General features: G+C 39.4%; 1 protein-coding gene across 1 annotated transcript in view; it reads left to right on the forward strand.

Moving 5' to 3' along the window:
• The window catches only part of LOC149555729 (glucose-inhibited division family A protein), a 329,684-nt gene extending 312,565 nt beyond the window's left edge, over positions 1–17,119 (forward strand). Inside the window, exon 13 of the mRNA XM_089829868.1 lies at positions 16,619–17,119. Within this exon, the coding sequence (XP_089685994.1) occupies positions 16,619–16,801 (183 nt within the window). The 3' untranslated portion in view covers positions 16,802–17,119. The remainder of the gene's footprint in view (positions 1–16,618) is intronic.
• Positions 17,120–20,725: the final 3,606 nt, after the last annotated feature.

The raw sequence follows: 20,725 nt of genomic DNA on the forward strand, positions 1-20,725 counted from the left end.
CACTGGCTCTTTTCTACACCTTTCGCCAACCATGTCTGCACTCTGCACTCCCTCAATTCTCATATGCACCTCGCACTGCAACAGATTGGAACCTCTGTGAGTAAGCAGAATGCAGAAAGAATTAGCCCTTCTGTTGCTGCTATTGAAAATGTAATAAATGACCCACAAAGCGTGTCGACTAGTCTGTAATAAATTGCAGCAATTACAATTTCCCATGCTAACTTTTTGGGAAGTACCCTTTCCCTTTGATCCATTCATACTCATAATTGCGTATTGATCCTCTCCGTACATCCTTGGATCTTGTCCAGATCGATCAAGCTTTTAACATCCGCCGGCAAAGTATTTCCGAGACGCCATGTCATAATTTGGCTTGCGCCGACCCCTATATTTGCAAACTTGTCAAAAACCAGGTTAGCTTCCCGGAAAATATGAGTGACATGGACTCTACTGAATTTGGCAAGTGTCTCACGAGTCTCATCAATTGTTAGTCTTGCAATTCCTTGGAATTATGATTTGAACATTGGTATTTGTCATTTCAACTTTCCTTCTTGCTTGAAGCCTTGAAGTTGTGATGCATTTCCTTCTCGCAGGTTACCCTTGATGTTGTAATGGCTCCTTCTTGTCCTCAAACTTTCTTTTCTTCATTTCCTTGCAAATCAAGAGAAATCTTATCTTATGTTCGTGACAATGAATGTAAAGAAAATCAAGATACTTTAAAACATCCTTTCCTAACAATATGATCTAAAATTGCCATTGGCATTGCATTTGTACAAAGGATTCTCTTGTTCACCATCTTAACCTTATCTATGTATTGACATTAAACAATTTCTAATTTTGGCCTGAATCCCAATTTCCAATTCACATCCTCCTTTTAAGATCTTTCTTTTACTTGGTTTTATTTTACTTTGAAATCAAAATTAGTGTAACAGCCAAGCCCTACTATCATATTTAAAATTAATTAAAAGTTTTATTAATGAGCTGGGAAACTGGAAAAAAAAAAAAGCTTTATTTTTCCTCAGGGTACAAAAAGAACTAACATTCCAATATAGTTACTAATTGTAATGACCCTCTCTATAAGGGCCACTGAAACCCTCAAACTGAACTAAGGAATTTTATCAAACACTTGGCGTGTAATGAATAATAACAGTAACAATATTCAGAATATGGCAATTTCAGATTTGATACTTTCAGAATATAATCGCAGAATTACAATATATATAAAGCCTTTGGACGATATTTCAATTACAATGCAATAAATTCTGAAATTGTTTTATTACCAATTCTGGACTGATTATTACAATGACTGTATGACAGCAAATTTACCCAAAAATTGACATATTTCAGAATGCAAGAACCTGGTTTGAAGAACTATGGAAGAACACCAAGTTCTGATGCAAATCGTTGATGAAGACCTCCAACCGCACCCCCAAACTGTCCTTAATTTGCAGCTGCTGCCCAAACTAGCAGGGCCGTACCAGGCCGTACCTGTACGGCTGCTAAATAAAAATAATACCAGGGTTTTGGGACCCCCAAATGCAAGAAAAATGGGCGCCTAGGGTTAGGTAGTAACCCTGTAAAACCATAAAAAATAACTCCAAGGGGTTGAGGAGATATGAGCAATTATGTGGTTCCGAACCCTGCTTTGCCAATTCTGAAAAAATGCACCTATTCTGTCTTCAAACTCTTGTCAAATGCTTCTCCAATGATAGGGCAAATCTGAAATCCTCATTCCAACCAAACAAACCCTAACAACGAATTCTCAATAAGCTCCAATGAGATGGCTGAATACTAACTCCAATTATGCAACAATTCAGGTGATATTTCACACCCTCAAAGTCGCCAATCCAAGGGAGTGATTCGTTCCCAAAGATCGAATAATAATTTGCAGATCCAAAGTCTACAAATGTCTTCACAATGAAGAAGAAGAAGAGTTCTCAAATCCAAGCATGTCCAAATGAGAGGCCCAGCCCTCTATTTATTCACTTTTCTAAGAAGTTGCTAGAACTTCTAGAAACATCCTTTATAAATTCTCATTATAATGCACTTTTTATAATAAAGTAATTTTATAAAATAAAAAGTGCAACTCAACTTAAAATTATAACATGTGGGCCCCAATATCACATAATGATAAAATATAACATCTTAACACTTCTTCAAGAGCAAGATATGACCATCTGATCCGCAGAATTGACTCTCTTTCCACACCATTTGCCTACGAGAGTCTGGAATAGGCAAATCCATGATCAATGCCATGTCGAACTAAAGAGGGGACATTATAGTCCGCCCCTCCTGAAATTGCTTGGCCTCAAGCAATCTCAACGCCGGGTGCTGCAAAATAGCCTCCCCCTCCCAAGTAGCATCCTCAACAGGTAAATCTTTCCACTTAACCAAGTATTCTCTGATCACCCTTCTACGAAGCTGCTTTTCTCTGCTCTCCAAGATGGATTCTGGTACTAAAATCAATTTTCCCTCATCGTCTAAAGGAGGTAATACTGCAGAAGGCACCACATTCTGACCCAACGCCTTCTTGAGGCGTGACACATGAAACACATTGTGCACTCTGCTGTCTGCGGGAAGCTCCAACTCATAAGCCACTTCACCAACTCGCCTGATAATCCTGAATGGTCCATAATAGCGTGGCTTAAGTTTCTCTGCACCACTCTTCTTAAGAGTAGATTGCCTGTATGGCTGCAACATGAGGTAAACCATATCATCTACCTCAAAACTACGCTCAGTTCTCTTCTGGTCTGCATACTGCTTCTGCTGGTTCTGAGCTCTTGCAATATTGTCTTTGAGGGTAGCAACTATATCCTTACTCTCCTGTAATAATTCACCTGCACTGGGTACCCGGCTGTCGCTCAACAACAAATCCAAGAAACTAGGTGCTTCATAACCGTAAAGTGCCATGAAGGGTGTCATCTGTATAGTCATATGATATGTAGTATTGTAACAATACTCGCAGAGATATATCCATCTGACCCAAGCTCGCTGCTGAGCTGCCACATAATTCCTTAAATACCCTTCCACCCATTTGTTCACAATTTCTGTCTGACCATCGGTTTGTGGGTGATAGCTAGTGCTGGGTGTAAGCTCCGTGCCACATAACCGGAATACCTCCTGCCAAAAGTGACTCATGAAACGGCTATCCCTATCACTCACAATGTTCTGAGGCAAGCCGTGCAATCTGAAAACCTCCCGAAAGAAAACCTCTGCCACCTGAGCTGCTGAGTGTGTAGTGGTGATAGGAAAGAAATGAGCATATTTCGTTAATCTATCTACCACCACATAAATACAATCTCGTCCTTGTACCTTGGGAAAACCTGTGATAAAGTCCATGGAGATGCACTCCCACTTCCTGTCGGGAATCGGAAGTGGCTGTAGGAGCCCTGCCGGATAGCTGTGTTCTTGTTTGTTTTGCTGGCAAACAAGACACTCTCGAACATATTGCAAAACATCAGCTTTCAGCCCCTTCCAAGTGAACCGCTCTCGAACCGACTTGTAAGTCTTGAAGTACCCGAGATGGCCTGCTGTCGGTGAGTCGTGAAGTGCTCTCATAATCAGTTGCTTAACCTTCGATCCTGGGACTAGGTAAATCCTGTTCTTGTAAATGATCAAATCATCTACAAGTGTGTATCTGGTATCAATCACTGTTCCCTCTACTATATCGGAGGCCCATGTATCCCTGGCATACTCTGCTATAATCAAGTGTCGCCAATCCTCTGATATCTGAACCATAAGAGTGAGGTGTGGCCTTCGAGATAGAGCATCTGCAACAACATTCTGAGTTCCCTTGACATATGAGATGTCAAAATCATATGCCTGCAACTTACTTACCCACTTTTGTTGGCGATCATTCAGGTCCTGCTGTCCCAAGAAATGCCTCAGACTGTTATGATCAGTTTTAATACAAAACTTGCTACCCACAAGATATTGTCTGAATTTGGCCAAAGCATGCATGATGGCCAACATCTCCTTATCATATATACTGAATGAACGCTCAGGGGCTCTGAGCTTCCTGCTCTCATAAGCTATGGGGTGCTTATTCTGCATAAGTACAGCACCTACTCCCTCTCCAGATGCATCACATTGAAGCTCAAATGGCTTCGTGAAATCAGGTAATGCTAGAACTGGGCACGTAGTCATTATCTCCTTAAATCTCATAAAACAGTCCTGTGCCTTCTAAGTCCACACAAATTCCCCTTTTTTCAGTAAATCTGTCATGGGAGTTGCATGTCGTGAGTAGCCACTGACAAACCTGCGATAAAAACCACATAAACCAAGGAACCCCCTCAACTGTGTAAGGTTCTCTGGTGGAGGCCAATCAACAATAGCGCGAATCTTTTCAAGATCCATCCGCACTCCCTCTGCACTAATGATGTGTCCTAAATATAACAGCTCGGTCATCCCTAAGTCACATTTGGACTCCTTTGCATACAAGGACTCCTTCTGTAGAATGCTCAACACCGTCTCCAAATGCTCTAGATGCTCCTGCCATGATCGGCTATAGATCAAAATGTCATCAAAAAACACCAGCACGAATTTCCTCAACTGATGGTGGAAAACTCTGTTCATAGTGGACTGGAAAGTGGCAGGTGCATTGGTCAGGCCGAAAGGCATGACTACAAACTCAAAGTGCCCACAATGACATCTAAAAGCAGTTTTCTCAATATCCTGTTCACGGACTCTGATCTGGTGATATCCTGATCTCAAATCAATTTTCGTGAAATAACAGGCCCCGTGCAATTCATCTATCAACTCATCAATGCGAGGAATAGGATACCTATTCTTAATGGTTCTCTTATTTAATGCCCTGTAATCAATACACATCCGAAGCGTTCCATCCTTCTTTTCTACCAAAACAACAGAAGATGCAAAAGGTGACTTACTGGGTCGGATGTGCCCCATCGCTAGCAACTCCTCAATGGTCCTTTCGATCTCATCCTTGAGTCGCTTTGGATGTCGATATGGTGTGATCATGATAGGTTTAGCACCTTCCTCCAGCTCAATAATATGCTCAATGCCTCTGTCCGGTGGCCTGCCTGGTGGAATCTCACTGAATACCTTTTCGTACTTAATCCTCAACTTCTGAATATCAGGATGATATTCCGCCTTATGTTGCTCCTCCTGTGTAGGTATCAAAGTACAAACTGCTGCCCACTCTATATCATTATGCCTAGTTAATCTCTCCAGCCGCCTAAATGAGATAGTCTTGATGTCTCCATTACGGATAGCCTTTAGCACATGAGTCCTACCATTCATTTCGAATTGTATCTCCATATCCTCTAATCTTAGGGTAACCACCTTCAATGAATGTAGCCACTGCATTCCAAGTACTATGTCCATGTCACCCATGTTGACCACATGATAGTCCGCCTTAAACTCATAGTTGTTCAAGCGCAAAGGTAAGTCTCGTACCATCCTGTCACAACGAAGAGTGTATCCATCAGCTACCTTGACTCTTAGTCCCTCGAACTCCTCAGTAATGAGTCCACGCTTCTCTACGAATCGTGCATCAATGAAATTATGCGTGGCACCTGTGTCCAACAATGTAATAACCTTCTGCCCAGCCAAGACCCCCCGAAGTCTGAAAGATCCCTCTCTCTGGATACTAGACAGTCGTGCTTCCTGTAAATGTAGCTCTGTTTCCTGCTTTTGCCCTGCACTGTCTATCTCCTGCTCTCCCTCTGCTTCATCAGGATCCTCATCATGATGTTCTGAACCATCTGAATCTGAGCCTTCGTAATAAGCCCACCTTGCCCGGTTGGCCTTCCCTTTTGGGCTCATAGGACAGTCATGGCCGTACTCATACGGGCCTTTGCAATAGAAGCATAGCTTCTTCCTACGCAAGTCATTAAGTGTCTCCTTGTCCAGCCTCTTACTTTCTTCCTTAGGTAGCTGTGCCTCTCTATGAAAGGGTTTCCTGTCCTTATCTTTTCCTGATGGGAAACTCTTTGCCTGAAATTTGTTTTTTGAAGCTGAAGAGGAATCCATGTCACGAGCTTTCTTAATGGCTTCCTGCAAAGTGGGAGGGTTGAGAGCTTTAATCCACCCTCTCAACGGATCAACTAACCCATCCATAAATAAAACCAATAGCCTTCGTTCAGATACATCTGTTACTAACACTGCAAGTTTCTGAAACTCTGAAATGTATGTTTCCAATGATCCCCACTGTTTAAGCTGGGCTAATTCCTTGAAATGGAGTTCTAGATCTTTCTTATCAAAATATTCAATCAATCTCTCCGTAAACTCCACATATGAGGTAATGTGTGCATGACCCATAGTGATCATACCATGATGCCACCACTCGTGTGCTAACCCATCCAGGTGAATTGCTGCATACTTAATAGCTTCTTCCTCAGACATAGGGTTCAATTGAAAGTATGTGTCAAGCTTTTGAACCCAAGCTCTTGCTGTAGACTTCCCCGAGCCATCATAATATGGTAACTGTAGTTTTCCTACTTTCTTTCGTAGCTCATAGTGTAATGTCCCCTCTTTAGTTCGACATGGCATTGATCATGGATTTGCCTATTCCAGACTCTCGTAGGCAAATGGTGTGGAAAGAGAGTCAATTCTGCGGATCAAATAGTCATATCTTGCTCTTGAAGAAGTGTTAAGAGGTTATATTTTATCATTATGTGATATTGGGACCCACATGTTATAATTTTAATTTGAGTTGCACTTTTTATTTTATAAAATTACTTTATTATAAAAAAGTGCATTATAATGAGAAATTATAAAGGATGTTTCTAGAAGTTCTAGCAACTTCTTAGAAAAGTGAATAAATAGAGGGCTGGGCCTCTCATTTGGACATGCTTGGATTGGAGAACTCTTCTACTTCTTCATTGTGAAGACATTTGTGGACTTTGGATCTGCAAATTATTCAATCTTTGGGAATGAATCACTCCCTTGGATTGGCGACTTTGAGGGTGTGAAATATCACCTGAATTGTTGCATAATTGGAGTTGGTATTCAGCCATCTCATTGGAGCTTATTGAGAATTCGTTGTTAGGGTTTGTTTTTGGTTGGAATAAGGATTTCAGATTTGCCCTATCATTGGAGAAGCATTTGACAAGAGTTTGAAGACATAAATAGTGCATTTTCAGAATTGGCAAAATAGGGTTCGGAACCACATAATTGCTCATATCTCCTCAACCCCTTGGAGTTATTTTTTATGGTTTTACAGGGTTACTACCTAAACCTAGGCGCCCATTTTTCCTTGCATTTGGGGGTCCCAAAACCCTAATATTATTTTATTTCAGCAACCGTACAGGTACGGCCTGGTACGGCCCTGCTAGTTTGGGCAGCAGCAGCAAATTAAGGACAGTTTGGGGGTGCGGTTGGAGGTCTTCATCAACGATCTGCAGCAAAACGTGGTGTTCTTCCATAGTTCTTCAAACCAGGTTCTTGCATTCTGAAATATATGTCAATTTTTGGGTAAATTTGCTGTCATACAGTCATTGTAATAATCAGTCCACAATTGGTAATAAAACAATTTCAGAATTTATTGCATTGTAATTGAAATATCGTTCAATGGCTTTATATATATTGTAATTCTGCGATTATATTCTGAAAGTATCAAATCTGAAATTGCCATATTCTGAATATTGTTACTGTTATTATTCATTACATGCCAAGTGTTTGACAAAATTCCTAAGTTCAGTTTGAGGGTTTCAGTGGCCTTTATAGAGAGGGTCATTACAGTGGTATCAGAGCTATAAGTCCTGCCATCCTGTGGAGGTCTTATAGGGAATTTGGAACAACTAATTGGAAGGAAAGTGTTTGACGAAATGTCAAAACACTAAAATCAGAGCATGCGACAAAGGCCTTATAATTTCCGCAATACCAAAGCAAGACAAGATAGGATTTCAGACCTGCAGAGCGAACAGTCTAGCTCATCTATCCAGGTGGACATAGAATCCAGTCATACTGATACAGGGGAGGTATTCTTTGATCAAGACTACGACTACAATATGGATAGAGGTGGGAATATTGGTCAAGATCAGCGAGAGGAGAGATTTTTACAGTTATTAGACACTTTGGCACAGGGACAGCGATTAGCAGAACAGAGAGCACAGGAACAGAACCAGAGAATGGAGCTTATGATGCAGATGATGGCTCGACAAATGGGGTTCAACGCTAACATAGGTGGAGGAAATAATCAGAATGGTCACAATCAGAATGGGAATAATCAGGATGAGATACATAATGGAGGCGAACAAATTGGGAACAATTTCGGTCATGCCCCCCAGCAAGCTAGGACAGTGAGTTCGAGGCCTATGATTCCTACGTTCCTTCCTAGAGCTCCAGAGCAGCCGGTACCAGAACCCCAGATCACTGACATACAGGATCAGCTAAGGAGAGATTGGGAAGCAAGAGGTCCAGACTTTACAGCTGCAATCACCTTTAGAGAGTATATGGATGTGCGGATGAAGCATATGCCCCATGGACAAGACAGGACTCAGAACTATGAGCTACGAAAGAAAGTAGGCAAACTACAGTTACCATATTATGATGGCTCGGGGAAGTCTACAGCAAGAGCTTGGGTTCAAAAGCTTGACACATACTTTCAATTGAACCCTATGTCTGAGGAAGAAGCTATTAAGTATGCAGCAATTCACCTGGATGGGTTAGCACACGAATGGTGGCATCATGGTATGATCACTATGGGTCATGCACACATTACCTCATATGTGGAGTTTACGGAGAGACTGATTGAACGTTTTGATAAGAAAGATCCAGAACTCCATTTCAAGGAATTAGCCCAGCTTAAACAGTGGGGCTCATTGGAAACATACATTTCAGAGTTTCAGAAACTTGCAGTGTTAGTAACAGATGTATCTGAACGAAGGCTATTGGTTTTATTTATGGATGGGTTAGTTGATCCGTTGAGAGGGTGGATTAAAGCTCTCAACCCTCCCACTTTGCAGGAAGCCATTAAGAAAGCTCGTGACATGGATTCCTCTTCAGCTTCTAAAAATAAATTTCAGGCAAAGAGTTTCCCTTCAGGAAAAAGATAAGGACAGGAAACCCTTTCATAGAGAGGCACAGCTACCTAAGGAAGAAAGTAAGAGGCTGGACAAGGAGACACTTAATGACTTGCGTAGGAAGAAGCTATGCTTCTATTGCAAAGGCCCGTATGAGTACGGCCATGACTGTCCTATGAGGCCAAAAGGGAAGGCCAACCGGGCAATGTGGGCTTATTACGAAGGCTCAGATTCAGATGGTTCAGAACATCATGATGAGGATTCTGATGAAGCAGAGGGAGAGCAGGAGATAGACAGTGCAGGGCAAAGGCAGGAAACAGAGCTACATTTACAGGAAGCACGACTGTCTAGTATCCAGAGAGAGGGATCTTTCAGACTTCGGGGAGTCTTGGCTGGACAGAAGGTTATTACATTGTTGGACATAGGTGCCACACATAATTTCATTGATGCACGATTCGTAGAAAAGCGTGGACTCATTACTGAGGAATTCGAGGGACTAAGAGTCAAGGTAGCTGATGGATACACTCTTCGTTGTGACAGGATGGTACGAGACTTACCTTTGCGCTTGAACAACTATGAGTTTAAGGCGGACTATCATGTGGTCAACATGGGTGACATGGACATAGTACTTGGAATGCAGTGGCTACATTCATTGAAGGTGGTTACCCTAAGATTAGAGGATATGGAGATACAATTCGAAATGAATGGTAGGACTCATGTGCTAAAGGCTATCCGTAATGGAGACATCAGGACTATCTCATTTAGGCGGCTGGAGAGATTAACTAGGCATAATGATATAGAGTGGGCAGCAGTTTGTACTTTGATACCTACACAAGAGGAGCAACATAAGACGGAATATCATCCTGATATTCAGAAGTTGAGGATTAAGTACGAAAAGGTATTCAGTGAGATTCCACCAAGCAGGCCACCGGACAGAGGCATTGAGCATATTATTGAGCTAGAGGAGGGTGCTAAACCTATCATGGTCACACCATATCGACATCCAAAGCGACTCAAGGATGAGATCGAAAGGACCATTGAGGAGTTGCTAGCGATGGGGCACATCCGACCTAGTAAGTCACCTTTTGCATCTTCTGTTGTTTTGGTAAAAAAGAAGGATGGAACGCTTCGGATGTGTATTGATTACAGGGCATTAAATAAGAGAACCATTAAGAACAGGTATCCTATTCCTCGCATTGATGAGTTGATAGATGAATTGCATGGGGCCTGTTATTTCACGAAAATTGATTTGAGATCAGGATATCACCAGATCAGAGTCCGTGAACAGGATATTGAGAAAACTGCTTTCAGATGTCATTGTGGGCACTTTGAGTTTGTAGTCATGCCTTTCGGTCTGACCAATGCACCTGCCACTTTCTAGTCCACTATGAACAGAGTTTTCCACCATCAGTTGAGGAAATTCGTGCTGGTGTTTTTTGATGACATTTTGATCTATAGCCGATCATGGCAGGAGCATCTAGAGCATTTGGAGACGGTGCTGAGCATTCTACAGAAGGAGTCCTTGTATGCAAAGGAGTCCAAATGTGACTTAGGGATGACCGAGCTGTTATATTTAGGACACATCATTAGTGCAGAGGGAGTGCGGATGGATCCTGAAAAGATTCGCGCTATTGTTGATTGGCCTCCACCAGAGAACCTTACACAGTTGAGGGGGTTCCTTGGTTTATGTGGTTTTTATCGCAGGTTTGTCAGTGGCTACTCACGACATGCAGCTCCCATGACAGATTTACTGAAAAAAGGGGAATTTGTGTGGACTCAGAAGGCACAGGACTGTTTTATGAGATTTAAGGAGATAATGACTACGTGCCCAGTTCTAGCATTACCTGATTTCACGAAGCCATTTGAGCTTCAATGTGATGCATCTGGAGAGGGAGTAGGTGTTGTACTTATGCAGAATAAGCACCCCATAGCTTATGAGAGCAGGAAGCTCAGAGCCCCTGAGCGTTCATTCAGTATATATGATAAGGAGATGTTGGCCATCATGCATGCTTTGGCCAAATTCAGACAATATTTTGTGGGTAGCAAGTTTTGTATTAAAACTGATCATAACAGTCTGAGGCATTTCTTGGGACAGCAGGACCTGAATGATCGCCAACAAAAGTGGGTAAGTAAGTTGCAGGCATATGATTTTGACATCTCATATGTCAAGGGAACTCAGAATGTTGTTGCAGATGCTCTATCTCGAAGGCCACACCTCACTCTTATGGTTCAGATATCAGAGGATTGGCGACACTTGATTATAGCAGAGTATGCCAGGGATACATGGGCCTCTGATATAGTAGAGGGAACAGTGATTGATACCAGATACACACTTGTAGATGATTTGATCATTTACAAGAACAAGATTTACCTAGTCCCAGGATCGAAGGTTAAGCAACTGATTATGAGAGCACTTCACGACTCACCGACAGCAGGCCATCCCGGGTACTTCAAGACTTACAAGTCGGTTCGAGAGCGGTTCACTTGGAAGGGGCTGAAAGCTGATGTTTTGCAGTATGTTCGAGAGTGTCATGTTTGCCAGCAAAACAAACAAGAACACAGCTATCCGGCAGGGCTCCAACAGCCACTTCCGATTCCCGACAGGAAGTGGGAATGCATCTCCATGGACTTTATCACAGGTTTGCCCAAGGTACAAGGACGAGATTGTATTTATGTGGTGGTAGATGGATTAACGAAATATGCTCATTTCTTTCCTATCACCACTACACATTCAGCAGCTCAGGTGGCAGAGGTTTTCTTTCGGGAGGTTTTCAGATTGCACGGCTTGCCTCAGAACATTGTGAGTGATAGGGATAGCCGTTTCATGAGTCACTTTTGGCAGGAGGTATTCCGGTTATGTGGCACGGAGCTTACACCCAGCACTAGCTATCACCCACAAACCGATGGTCAGACAGAAATTGTGAACAAATGGGTGGAAGGGTATTTAAGGAATTATGTGGCAACTCAGCAGCGAGCTTGGGTCAGATGGATATATCTTTGCGAGTATTGTTACAATACTACATATCATATGACTATACAGATGACACCCTTCATGGCACTTTACGGTTATGAAGCACCTAGTTTCCTGGATTTATTGTTGAGCGACAGCCGGGTACCCAGTGCAGGTGAATTATTACGGGAGAGTAAGGATATAGTTGCTACCCTCAAAGACAATATTGCAAGAGCTCAGAACCAGCAGAAGCAGTATGCAGACCAGAAGAGAACTGAGCGTAGTTTTGAGGTAGATGATATGGTTTACCTCATGTTGCAGCCATACAGGCAATCTACTCTTAAGAAGAGTGGGGCAGAGAAACTTAAGCCACGCTATTATGGACCATTCAGGATTATCAGGCGAGTTGGTGAAGTGGCTTATGAGTTGGAGCTTCCCGCAGACAGCAGAGTGCACAATGTGTTTCATGTGTCACGCCTCAAGAAGGCGTTGGGTCAGAATGTGGTGCCTTCTGCAGTATTACCTCCTTTAGACGATGAGGGAAAATTGATTTTAGTACCAGAATTCATCCTGGAGAGCAGAGAAAAGAAGCTTCGTAGAAGGGTGATCAGAGAATACTTGGTTAAGTGGAAAGATTTACCTGTTGAGGATGCTACTTGGGAGGGGGAGGCTATTTTGCAGCACCCGGCGTTGAGATTGCTTGAGGCCAAGCAATTTCAGGAGGGGCGGACTGTAATGTCCCCTCTTTAGTTCGACATGGCATTGATCATGGATTTGCCTATTCCAGACTCTCGTAGGCAAATGGTGTGGAAAGAGAGTCAATTCTGCGGATCAGATAGTCATATCTTGCTCTTGAAGAAGTGTTAAGAGGTTATATTTTATCATTATGTGATATTGGGACCCACATGTTATAATTTTAATTTGAGTTGCACTTTTTATTTTATAAAATTACTTTATTATAAAAAAGTGCATTATAATGAGAAATTATAAAGGATGTTTCTAGAAGTTCTAGCAACTTCTTAGAAAAGTGAATAAATAGAGGGCTGGGCCTCTCATTTGGACATGCTTGGATTGGAGAACTCTTCTACTTCTTCATTGTGAAGACATTTGTGGACTTTGGATCTGCAAATTATTCGATCTTTGGGAACGAATCACTCCCTTGGATTGGCGACTTTGAGGGTGTGAAATATCACCTGAATTGTTGCATAATTGGAGTTGGTATTCAGCCATCTCATTGGAGCTTATTGAGAATTCGTTGTTAGGGTTTGTTTTTGGTTGGAATAAGGATTTCAGATTTGCCCTATCATTGGAGAAGCATTTGACAAGAGTTTGAAGACAGAAATAGTGCATTTTCAGAATTGGCAAAGCAGGGTTCGGAACCACATAATTGCTCATATCTCCTCAACCCCTTGGAGTTATTTTTTATGGTTTTACAGGGTTACTACCTAACCCTAGGCGCCCATTTTTCCTTGCATTTGGGGGTCCCAAAACCCTAATATTATTTTATTTCAGCAGCCGTACAGGTATGGCCTGGTACGGCCCTGCTAGTTTGGGTAGCAGCAGCAAATTAAGGACAGTTTGGGGGTGCAGTTGGAGGTCTTCATCAACGATCTGCAGCAAAACGTGGTGTTCTTCCATAGTTCTTCAAACCAGGTTCTTGCATTCTGAAATATATGTCAATTTTTGGGTAAATTTGCTGTCATACAGTCATTGTAATAATCAGTCCAGAATTGGTAATAAAACAATTTCAGAATTTATTGCATTGTAATTGAAATATCGTTCAATGGCTTTATATATATTGTAATTCTGCGATTATATTCTGAAAGTATCAAATCTGAAATTGCCATATTCTGAATATTGTTACTGTTATTATTCATTACATGCCAAGTGTTTGACAAAATTCCTAAGTTCAGTTTGAGGGTTTCAGTGGCCTTTATAGAGAGGGTCATTACACATAGTTCTGAGTCCTGTCTTGTCCACGGGGCATATGCTTCATCCGCACATCCATATACTCTCTAAAGGTGATTGCAGCTGTAAAATCTGGACCTCCTGGTTCCCAATCTCTCCTTAGCTGATCCTGTATGTCAGTGATCTGGGGTTCTGGTACCGGCTGCTCTGGAGCTCTAGGAAGGAACGTAGGAATCATAGGCCTCGAACTCACTGTCCTAGCTTGCTGGGGGGCATGACCGAAATTGTTCCCAATTTGTTCGCCTCCATTATGTATCTCATCCTGATTATTCCCATTCTGATTGTGACCATTCTGATTATTTCCTCCACCTATGTTAGCGTTCAACCCCATTTGTCGAGCCATCATCTGCATCATAAGCTCCATTCTCTGGTTCTGTTCCTGTGCTCTCTGTTCTGCTAATCGCTGTCCCTGTGCCAAAGTGTCTAATAACTGTAAAAATCTTTCCTCTCGCTGATCTGGACCAATATTCCCACCTCTATCCATATTGTAGTCGTAGTCTTGATCAAAGAATACCTCCCCTGTGTCAGTATGACTGGATTCTATGTCCACCTGGATAGATGAGCTAGACTGTTCGCTCTGCAGGTCTGAAATCCTATCTTGTCTTGCTTTGGTATTGCGGAAATTATAAGGCCTCTGTCACATGCTCTGATTTTAGTGTTTTGACATTTCGTCAAACACTTCCCCAGCTGTTCCAAATTCCCTACAGGATGGCAGGACTTTGGCTCTGATACCACTGTAATGACCCTCTCTATAAGGGCCACTGAAACCCTCAAACTGAACTAAGGAATTTTGTCAAACACTTGGCGTGTAATGAATAATAACAGTAACAATATTCAGAATATGGCAATTTCAGATTTGATACTTTCAAAATATAATCGCAGAATTACAATATATATAAAGCCTTTGGACGATATTTCAATTACAATGCAATAAATTCTGAAATTGTTTTATTACCAATTCTGGACTGATTATTACAATGACTGTATGACAGCAAATTTACCCAAAAATTGACATATATTTCAGAATGCAAGAACCTGGTTTGAAGAACTATGGAAGAACACCAAGTTCTAATGCAAATCGTTGATGAAGACCTCCAACCGCACCCCCAAACTGTCCTTAATTTGCAGCTGCTGCCCAAACTAGCAGGGCCGTACCTGTACGGCTGCTAAATAAAAATAATACCAGGGTTTTGGGACCCCCAAATGCAAGGAAAATGGGCGCCTAGGGTTAGGTAGTAACCCTGTAAAACCATAAAAAATAACTCCAAGGGGTTGAGGAGATATGAGCAATTATGTGGTTCCGAACCCTGCTTTGCCAATTCTGAAAAAATGCACCTATTCTGTCTTCAAACTCTTGTCAAATGCTTCTCCAATGATAGGGCAAATCTGAAATCCTTATTCCAACCAAACAAACCCTAACAACGAATTCTCAATAAGCTCCAATGAGATGGCTGAATACTAACTCCAATTATGCAACAATTCAGGTGATATTTCACACCCTCAAAGTCGCCAATCCAAGGGAGTGATTCGTTCCCAAAGATCGAATAATAATTTGCAGATCCAAAGTCTACAAATGTCTTCACAATGAAGAAGTAGAAGAGTTCTCAAATCCAAGCATGTCCAAATGAGAGGCCCAGCCCTCTATTTATTCACTTTTCTAAGAAGTTGCTAGAACTTCTAGAAACATCCTTTATAAATTCTCATTATAATGCACTTTTTATAATAAAGTAATTTTATAAAATAAAAAGTGCAACTCAACTTAAAATTATAACATGTGGGCCCCAATATCACATAATGATAAAATATAACCTCTTAACACTTCTTCAAGAGCAAGATATGACCATCTGATCCACAGAATTGACTCTCTTTCCACACCATTTGCCTACGAGAGTCTGGAATAGGCAAATCCATGATCAATGCCATGTCGAACTAAAGAGGGGACATTACACTAATTGCTTTTCATATGAAGTTGAAAGAACTTCCTCAATTACTTTCCAGGAATAAAATAATTTAAGAAAACAAATATTACATTAACAGGAATAAACTAACAAAACTAGAGCCCGAGCATGCTGATATTTTCAATCCATCCATGATGCCTGGAAGAGTATCAACAAGGGTTTTTACCACCCATTAATGGATCATTCAATTGTGACTAAACTATCACTTGCACAACTTCTGGTGGAAGTGACCCAACCCTTCCCAGGAGTATACGAGCACAATTTCCATCCTCTTGCCATCTGAAACTTGGTGTAGAACCCACAACAATTATAGCCATTTATCCGAAAGACATCCTTGCCTAATGATGTAAAACAAAATAGATTTTTGATTTTTTTAATTTTATTTAGTAATTATGTGAAATGGATTTAATTTATGCAATTCAATGAATAGAAGTCGATTATATTATTGCAGTTTACTGATAGGGTGGAAATGGATTAAATTAACTTATTTAAACAATGAGACGAATATAGATTTTTATTTATTTTAATAGTGTATTAATTTAGATTTAGTTAGTGGAGTTAATAATGAATGAAATTAATTAAATAATTGAGATGAATTATAAGTGTGCATAGGGTGTTCTCATACAGAGAGAATTTGAAGATATGAGTCCACATGATTGATATTAGAAGCGATATCTGACATAGATATCTGCCTCCAAGTTTGTTTTAACACTGACGTATTTCTGGAAAGCTAACATCCATTTTGGTTGACACTGCAGATTCAGCCACAAACCATTGGTCAGGCATCAAGGGTAGGAGGGGTTAATCCTTCAGACATTACAGCTCTCTTGATTCATCTAGAAAGTAATAGACGTCTAAGACAGAAGGAGAAAAAACTGCAAACTGAGTTAAATAAATCAGGCAAATCAGGTGAACATGATGCAGAAGTAGCCATCTGCTAGTCATTTTTCCTTGAGTTAATTGTATAATATTATCTCGTCTTGTATATTAAATCATAGTCCCTTGTTTGAACATGTTTCCCATAATCAATATTTTTCTGAGGTAAAAAGTGTCAAGCTGATCTTTTTTGCTTTGAAATCAAAGCTAATGTACCTTTGTTGAGTTTCATTACTGACTTTGATATAATGCTCATTCACAATGTTGTCGAAGTTAGCATGGAGATACGTATATCAGTAAGTTGGCATGTGAAACAACAATTTCATTAGGAACATGTTCTTTGATGGAAAGTTAATTATGCAGGATTTTTTTTTTTAGGGTAAGTTGATTGAATTTTTGTTATACATAACTATTGTTTCAAAAGAAAGCGTCCAACTAGATGGCATTATAGATATTTTGAATGTACACATCTTCTTTTGAAATAAGATTAACAAATTGAACCAATACTAGCTTCAAAGAAAGTGACAGTCAACATTGAATGGGACGTTCCAATAAGGTCAATTTTAAGAAAGAAAAAACTTGGTAAAAAATTGACTTATTTGTTCCTGATTTCTTCACCATGGAATTTAAAATAAATGTCAAATCAACATAGAGATTGCATGTCCACAATAAGTGCAATATAATAAAAAGTAAGAGTGAAAATAAAAAATCACTCTTCGGCTGTAAATTGCAATTTTGATATACCAATTAAATTTCAATCTGAATGTATAAATTCCTTTCAATCAAATAAAAAACACTTTTTGGCTGTAAATTGAAGTTTTGCTATGTCCACGAAATTCCATCTAAATACAGAAATTCATTTCTAGTGAAAACATGACAGGATACAGAAATTCATTGGTAGCGAGGACATGACAGGATATCGTCCATATGTAGTGGTTTTAGTTATTCTTTTAACAAAGAATAGGTCTTATAACTTGCATTAGTGTAATTCTTCTATATATTCATTAGCAATGAGCTCATTCATTTAAGTATTTTATTGATAAATCTTACACTAAAATCATGGATGGATTTTGAAGATTCTTCTTTAATACTAATTAGTTGTTCGACTAGAGACACCTAATCTCTCTGAATTTTAAGCAATAAAATAAGTGAGATCCTTCAACCTAGAGCTAGGGTATCATTACATTCCCAAAAGTTTATCGAGCTACCTATGCCTTGTGTGACAAAGATTAACTCTTTGAAGTGCCATGAATGCATAGGATGAAGCGTATGACTAAGAAGCCAATAACAAATCTTAGGAACTTGAATTGGAGGCCTAATTTAAAATCTTCCTCTTCTTGAAGATAATTGTAAGAATTCAACAAGATTTAACGACTTCTTGTTAGATATCTGGTGTGGATTCTTATCATAATGTTTTAGATTTTTCTTATGCAAAATGATAGCATTTTAATTCATTCCTTGTAATGCAATACAAAATATGATAGATGAATACTAGAGGTGCCTTTTTTGAATAGAAAGGGAAAAATAAAAACTAGCATAATGTAACTAATAATGACTCGTTTTTAAACTTTACGTACAACGTTTATTGGTAGTTTATGACCATGATATACAAAACTAAAGGTTACATTTTTAAAAAAAATTGACTAGGACAAAATGGTGATATGCACTTATGGATTGGATGGAAGATTGTATATTTTATGGCTATCTATTGTAGAACACAGTCTAAATCTATTTTTTATATATAAGTAAATGGCAACAGCCTTTATATTGATAAACTGGATAATTTTTACAATATCCTCCATTCAGGAGGCAAAGAATGGAGGTAATAAAAAACTCGGGTATTGCTTGGGACTTTCATCCTTAAAAAAATTTCCAAAATTTATTATGAGGCATTCCTCATTTTATATTTGGAATCAGGGCATATCCTTTATATAGAATTTCAAATGAAAATGGGACATTATTGTTTACAAGAATTTAAATACAAAAGGATCTTTTTCCTGTTCACTGTATCTGGTGAAGAGTAGATCGATGTAATTCCTTCCTGTCATAAGCTTTGAGTAATATATCTACACATACTTCTCAATATACATCTAGACAAAGCATTAGATCTTTAGATTATATTAAAACAGTGAGAATAATAATGTCATTTATGGAATTTTCAGAACTTAATATTTCCTGATTTTTACTTATGTTTCAGTTGAACTATTGGAAAAAGTATCTAATAGTTATTGAAGGATACAAAGGTTTGGTGGAATAAGTATAATAGTTACAAAATTTAAATTTTCACAAATAGAGAATATCATTCCTATCACACTTTTGACCCTTGAGAATCTTAATTAGTAGGATGATAATTATTAGATTGCTTATTTAGATGACGTTGTCTTATTTAACTCAAAAATATTTGTTCCTTCAATTCCTATGTTTGCAAGTTTATCGACTTCAGTCTTACCTTCTTTGTAAGTATGTTTGTAGTTGATATTCTTGAAGTATTTTAAAAGACCTATAATGCTTTGTAATTTAGATTTAAACACCAATTAGGGGTTGAATTTGTTCTAATGGCATTAATTAAGTTTGTAGTTGCAGTTAGATTTGATTTGATCATGAGATACATTGTTGACGGTGAATCATCATTAGATAAATATTCTTATATATAATATTATATTATTAATATATTAACTAATGATGATTAACTATAGAGACACGTCTCCTCTCAGATTTATGAGTCTTCAAATTTGCATTTGGAACACATCAATTGCATTGGCAATGTTAGTACATTTGCAAAAAACGATCCATGTTCCTCAACACGATATCAGAGTCATTTGCAAGTGTATGATATGATCTGGTCAATCTAAATACTAAAAAGGATCTATGATTTATTTTTCAATTTCGGGGGCAACATTTCCAATGCCTCAGATCAACATCACTCCTCTTTAGCCTGTGCAGCATTAGCAAAGCACGCAACACATCATCAATGACTTAGGAGAATCAATCATTGATTTGGGTCGATCAATACTTCCAGTGTGCATCAATATTTGCTTGCAACCTCCCTAGATGTACAAAGGTAGGCTCATCTGTCACCCAATATCTCCTCTCTCTTGGCACCTAATATCGGTAACTATTCTGGAAATGGAGCCATGCTACACGATCTAACTAGGTACTTAGGTATACCAACTTCTTAATAAATGAATGTTGTTGTGTGGGTCTCCTTCGAACATTGAAAAATATGAAGAGGCGGTTAATCAATTTGCAACATACAAAGGATTTGATGATGCGATGACCAAGACTATCAAAATAGAGATCAAAATATTGTAGTACACACAACCATACTTCCTTTATTTTCATGGTCTCTTATATCAAAGGATCATCAATGAAAGTATGTTGCCAAAGATTAAATATGTGTGCGCGATTGTATTTCATTGTATTTGAATGGTGAACGATCAGATATATCCTCAAGTTAGTGGCTTGAGCAACTAAGGATGGAACGGTTGTACAGTGTAGAAATAATAAGAAAAGAAGACACCAAACAATGAAGGGAAAATCTTCAAACATTGTAGACGAGACTTAGAGACTATTGGGAGGAACAAATAACTAGTCAGTGCCCAAATTGAGAGACATACGATCAGCATCCAAGAGAAGTCCAGAGCGGAGAGGAGAACACTAAGGATTGTGCAATGTGTCTTACGAAGTAACAATAAGACGAAGACGAAGCATCGAGTGTTCACATAGAAAAAATAATAATATGTTAGTCCAAGTATTAGTGCAGACCACTCAGAAATGGAAAAGACAACTCACAGGAAGTCAAACTCCTTATTAGCTTGGTTATATGATAGGAAAAGTTGGATAAACAATGAGAGAATATTAATCTTCAACTATTGCATTAGACAAATACAACCTTTATTATATTCAAAATTTCTACAGTTGGCAGACCAAGATTATAGTCAGTAGAATAGAAGGATTGACATACATAGGGACAAAACCTAGTTGGCAGT

This window comes from Cupressus sempervirens, chromosome 5 (genome assembly GCF_028749045.1).
Source record: "Cupressus sempervirens isolate cs-2001-9-10 chromosome 5, ASM2874904v1, whole genome shotgun sequence".
NCBI classification, from domain to species: Eukaryota; Viridiplantae; Streptophyta; class Pinopsida; order Cupressales; family Cupressaceae; genus Cupressus; species Cupressus sempervirens.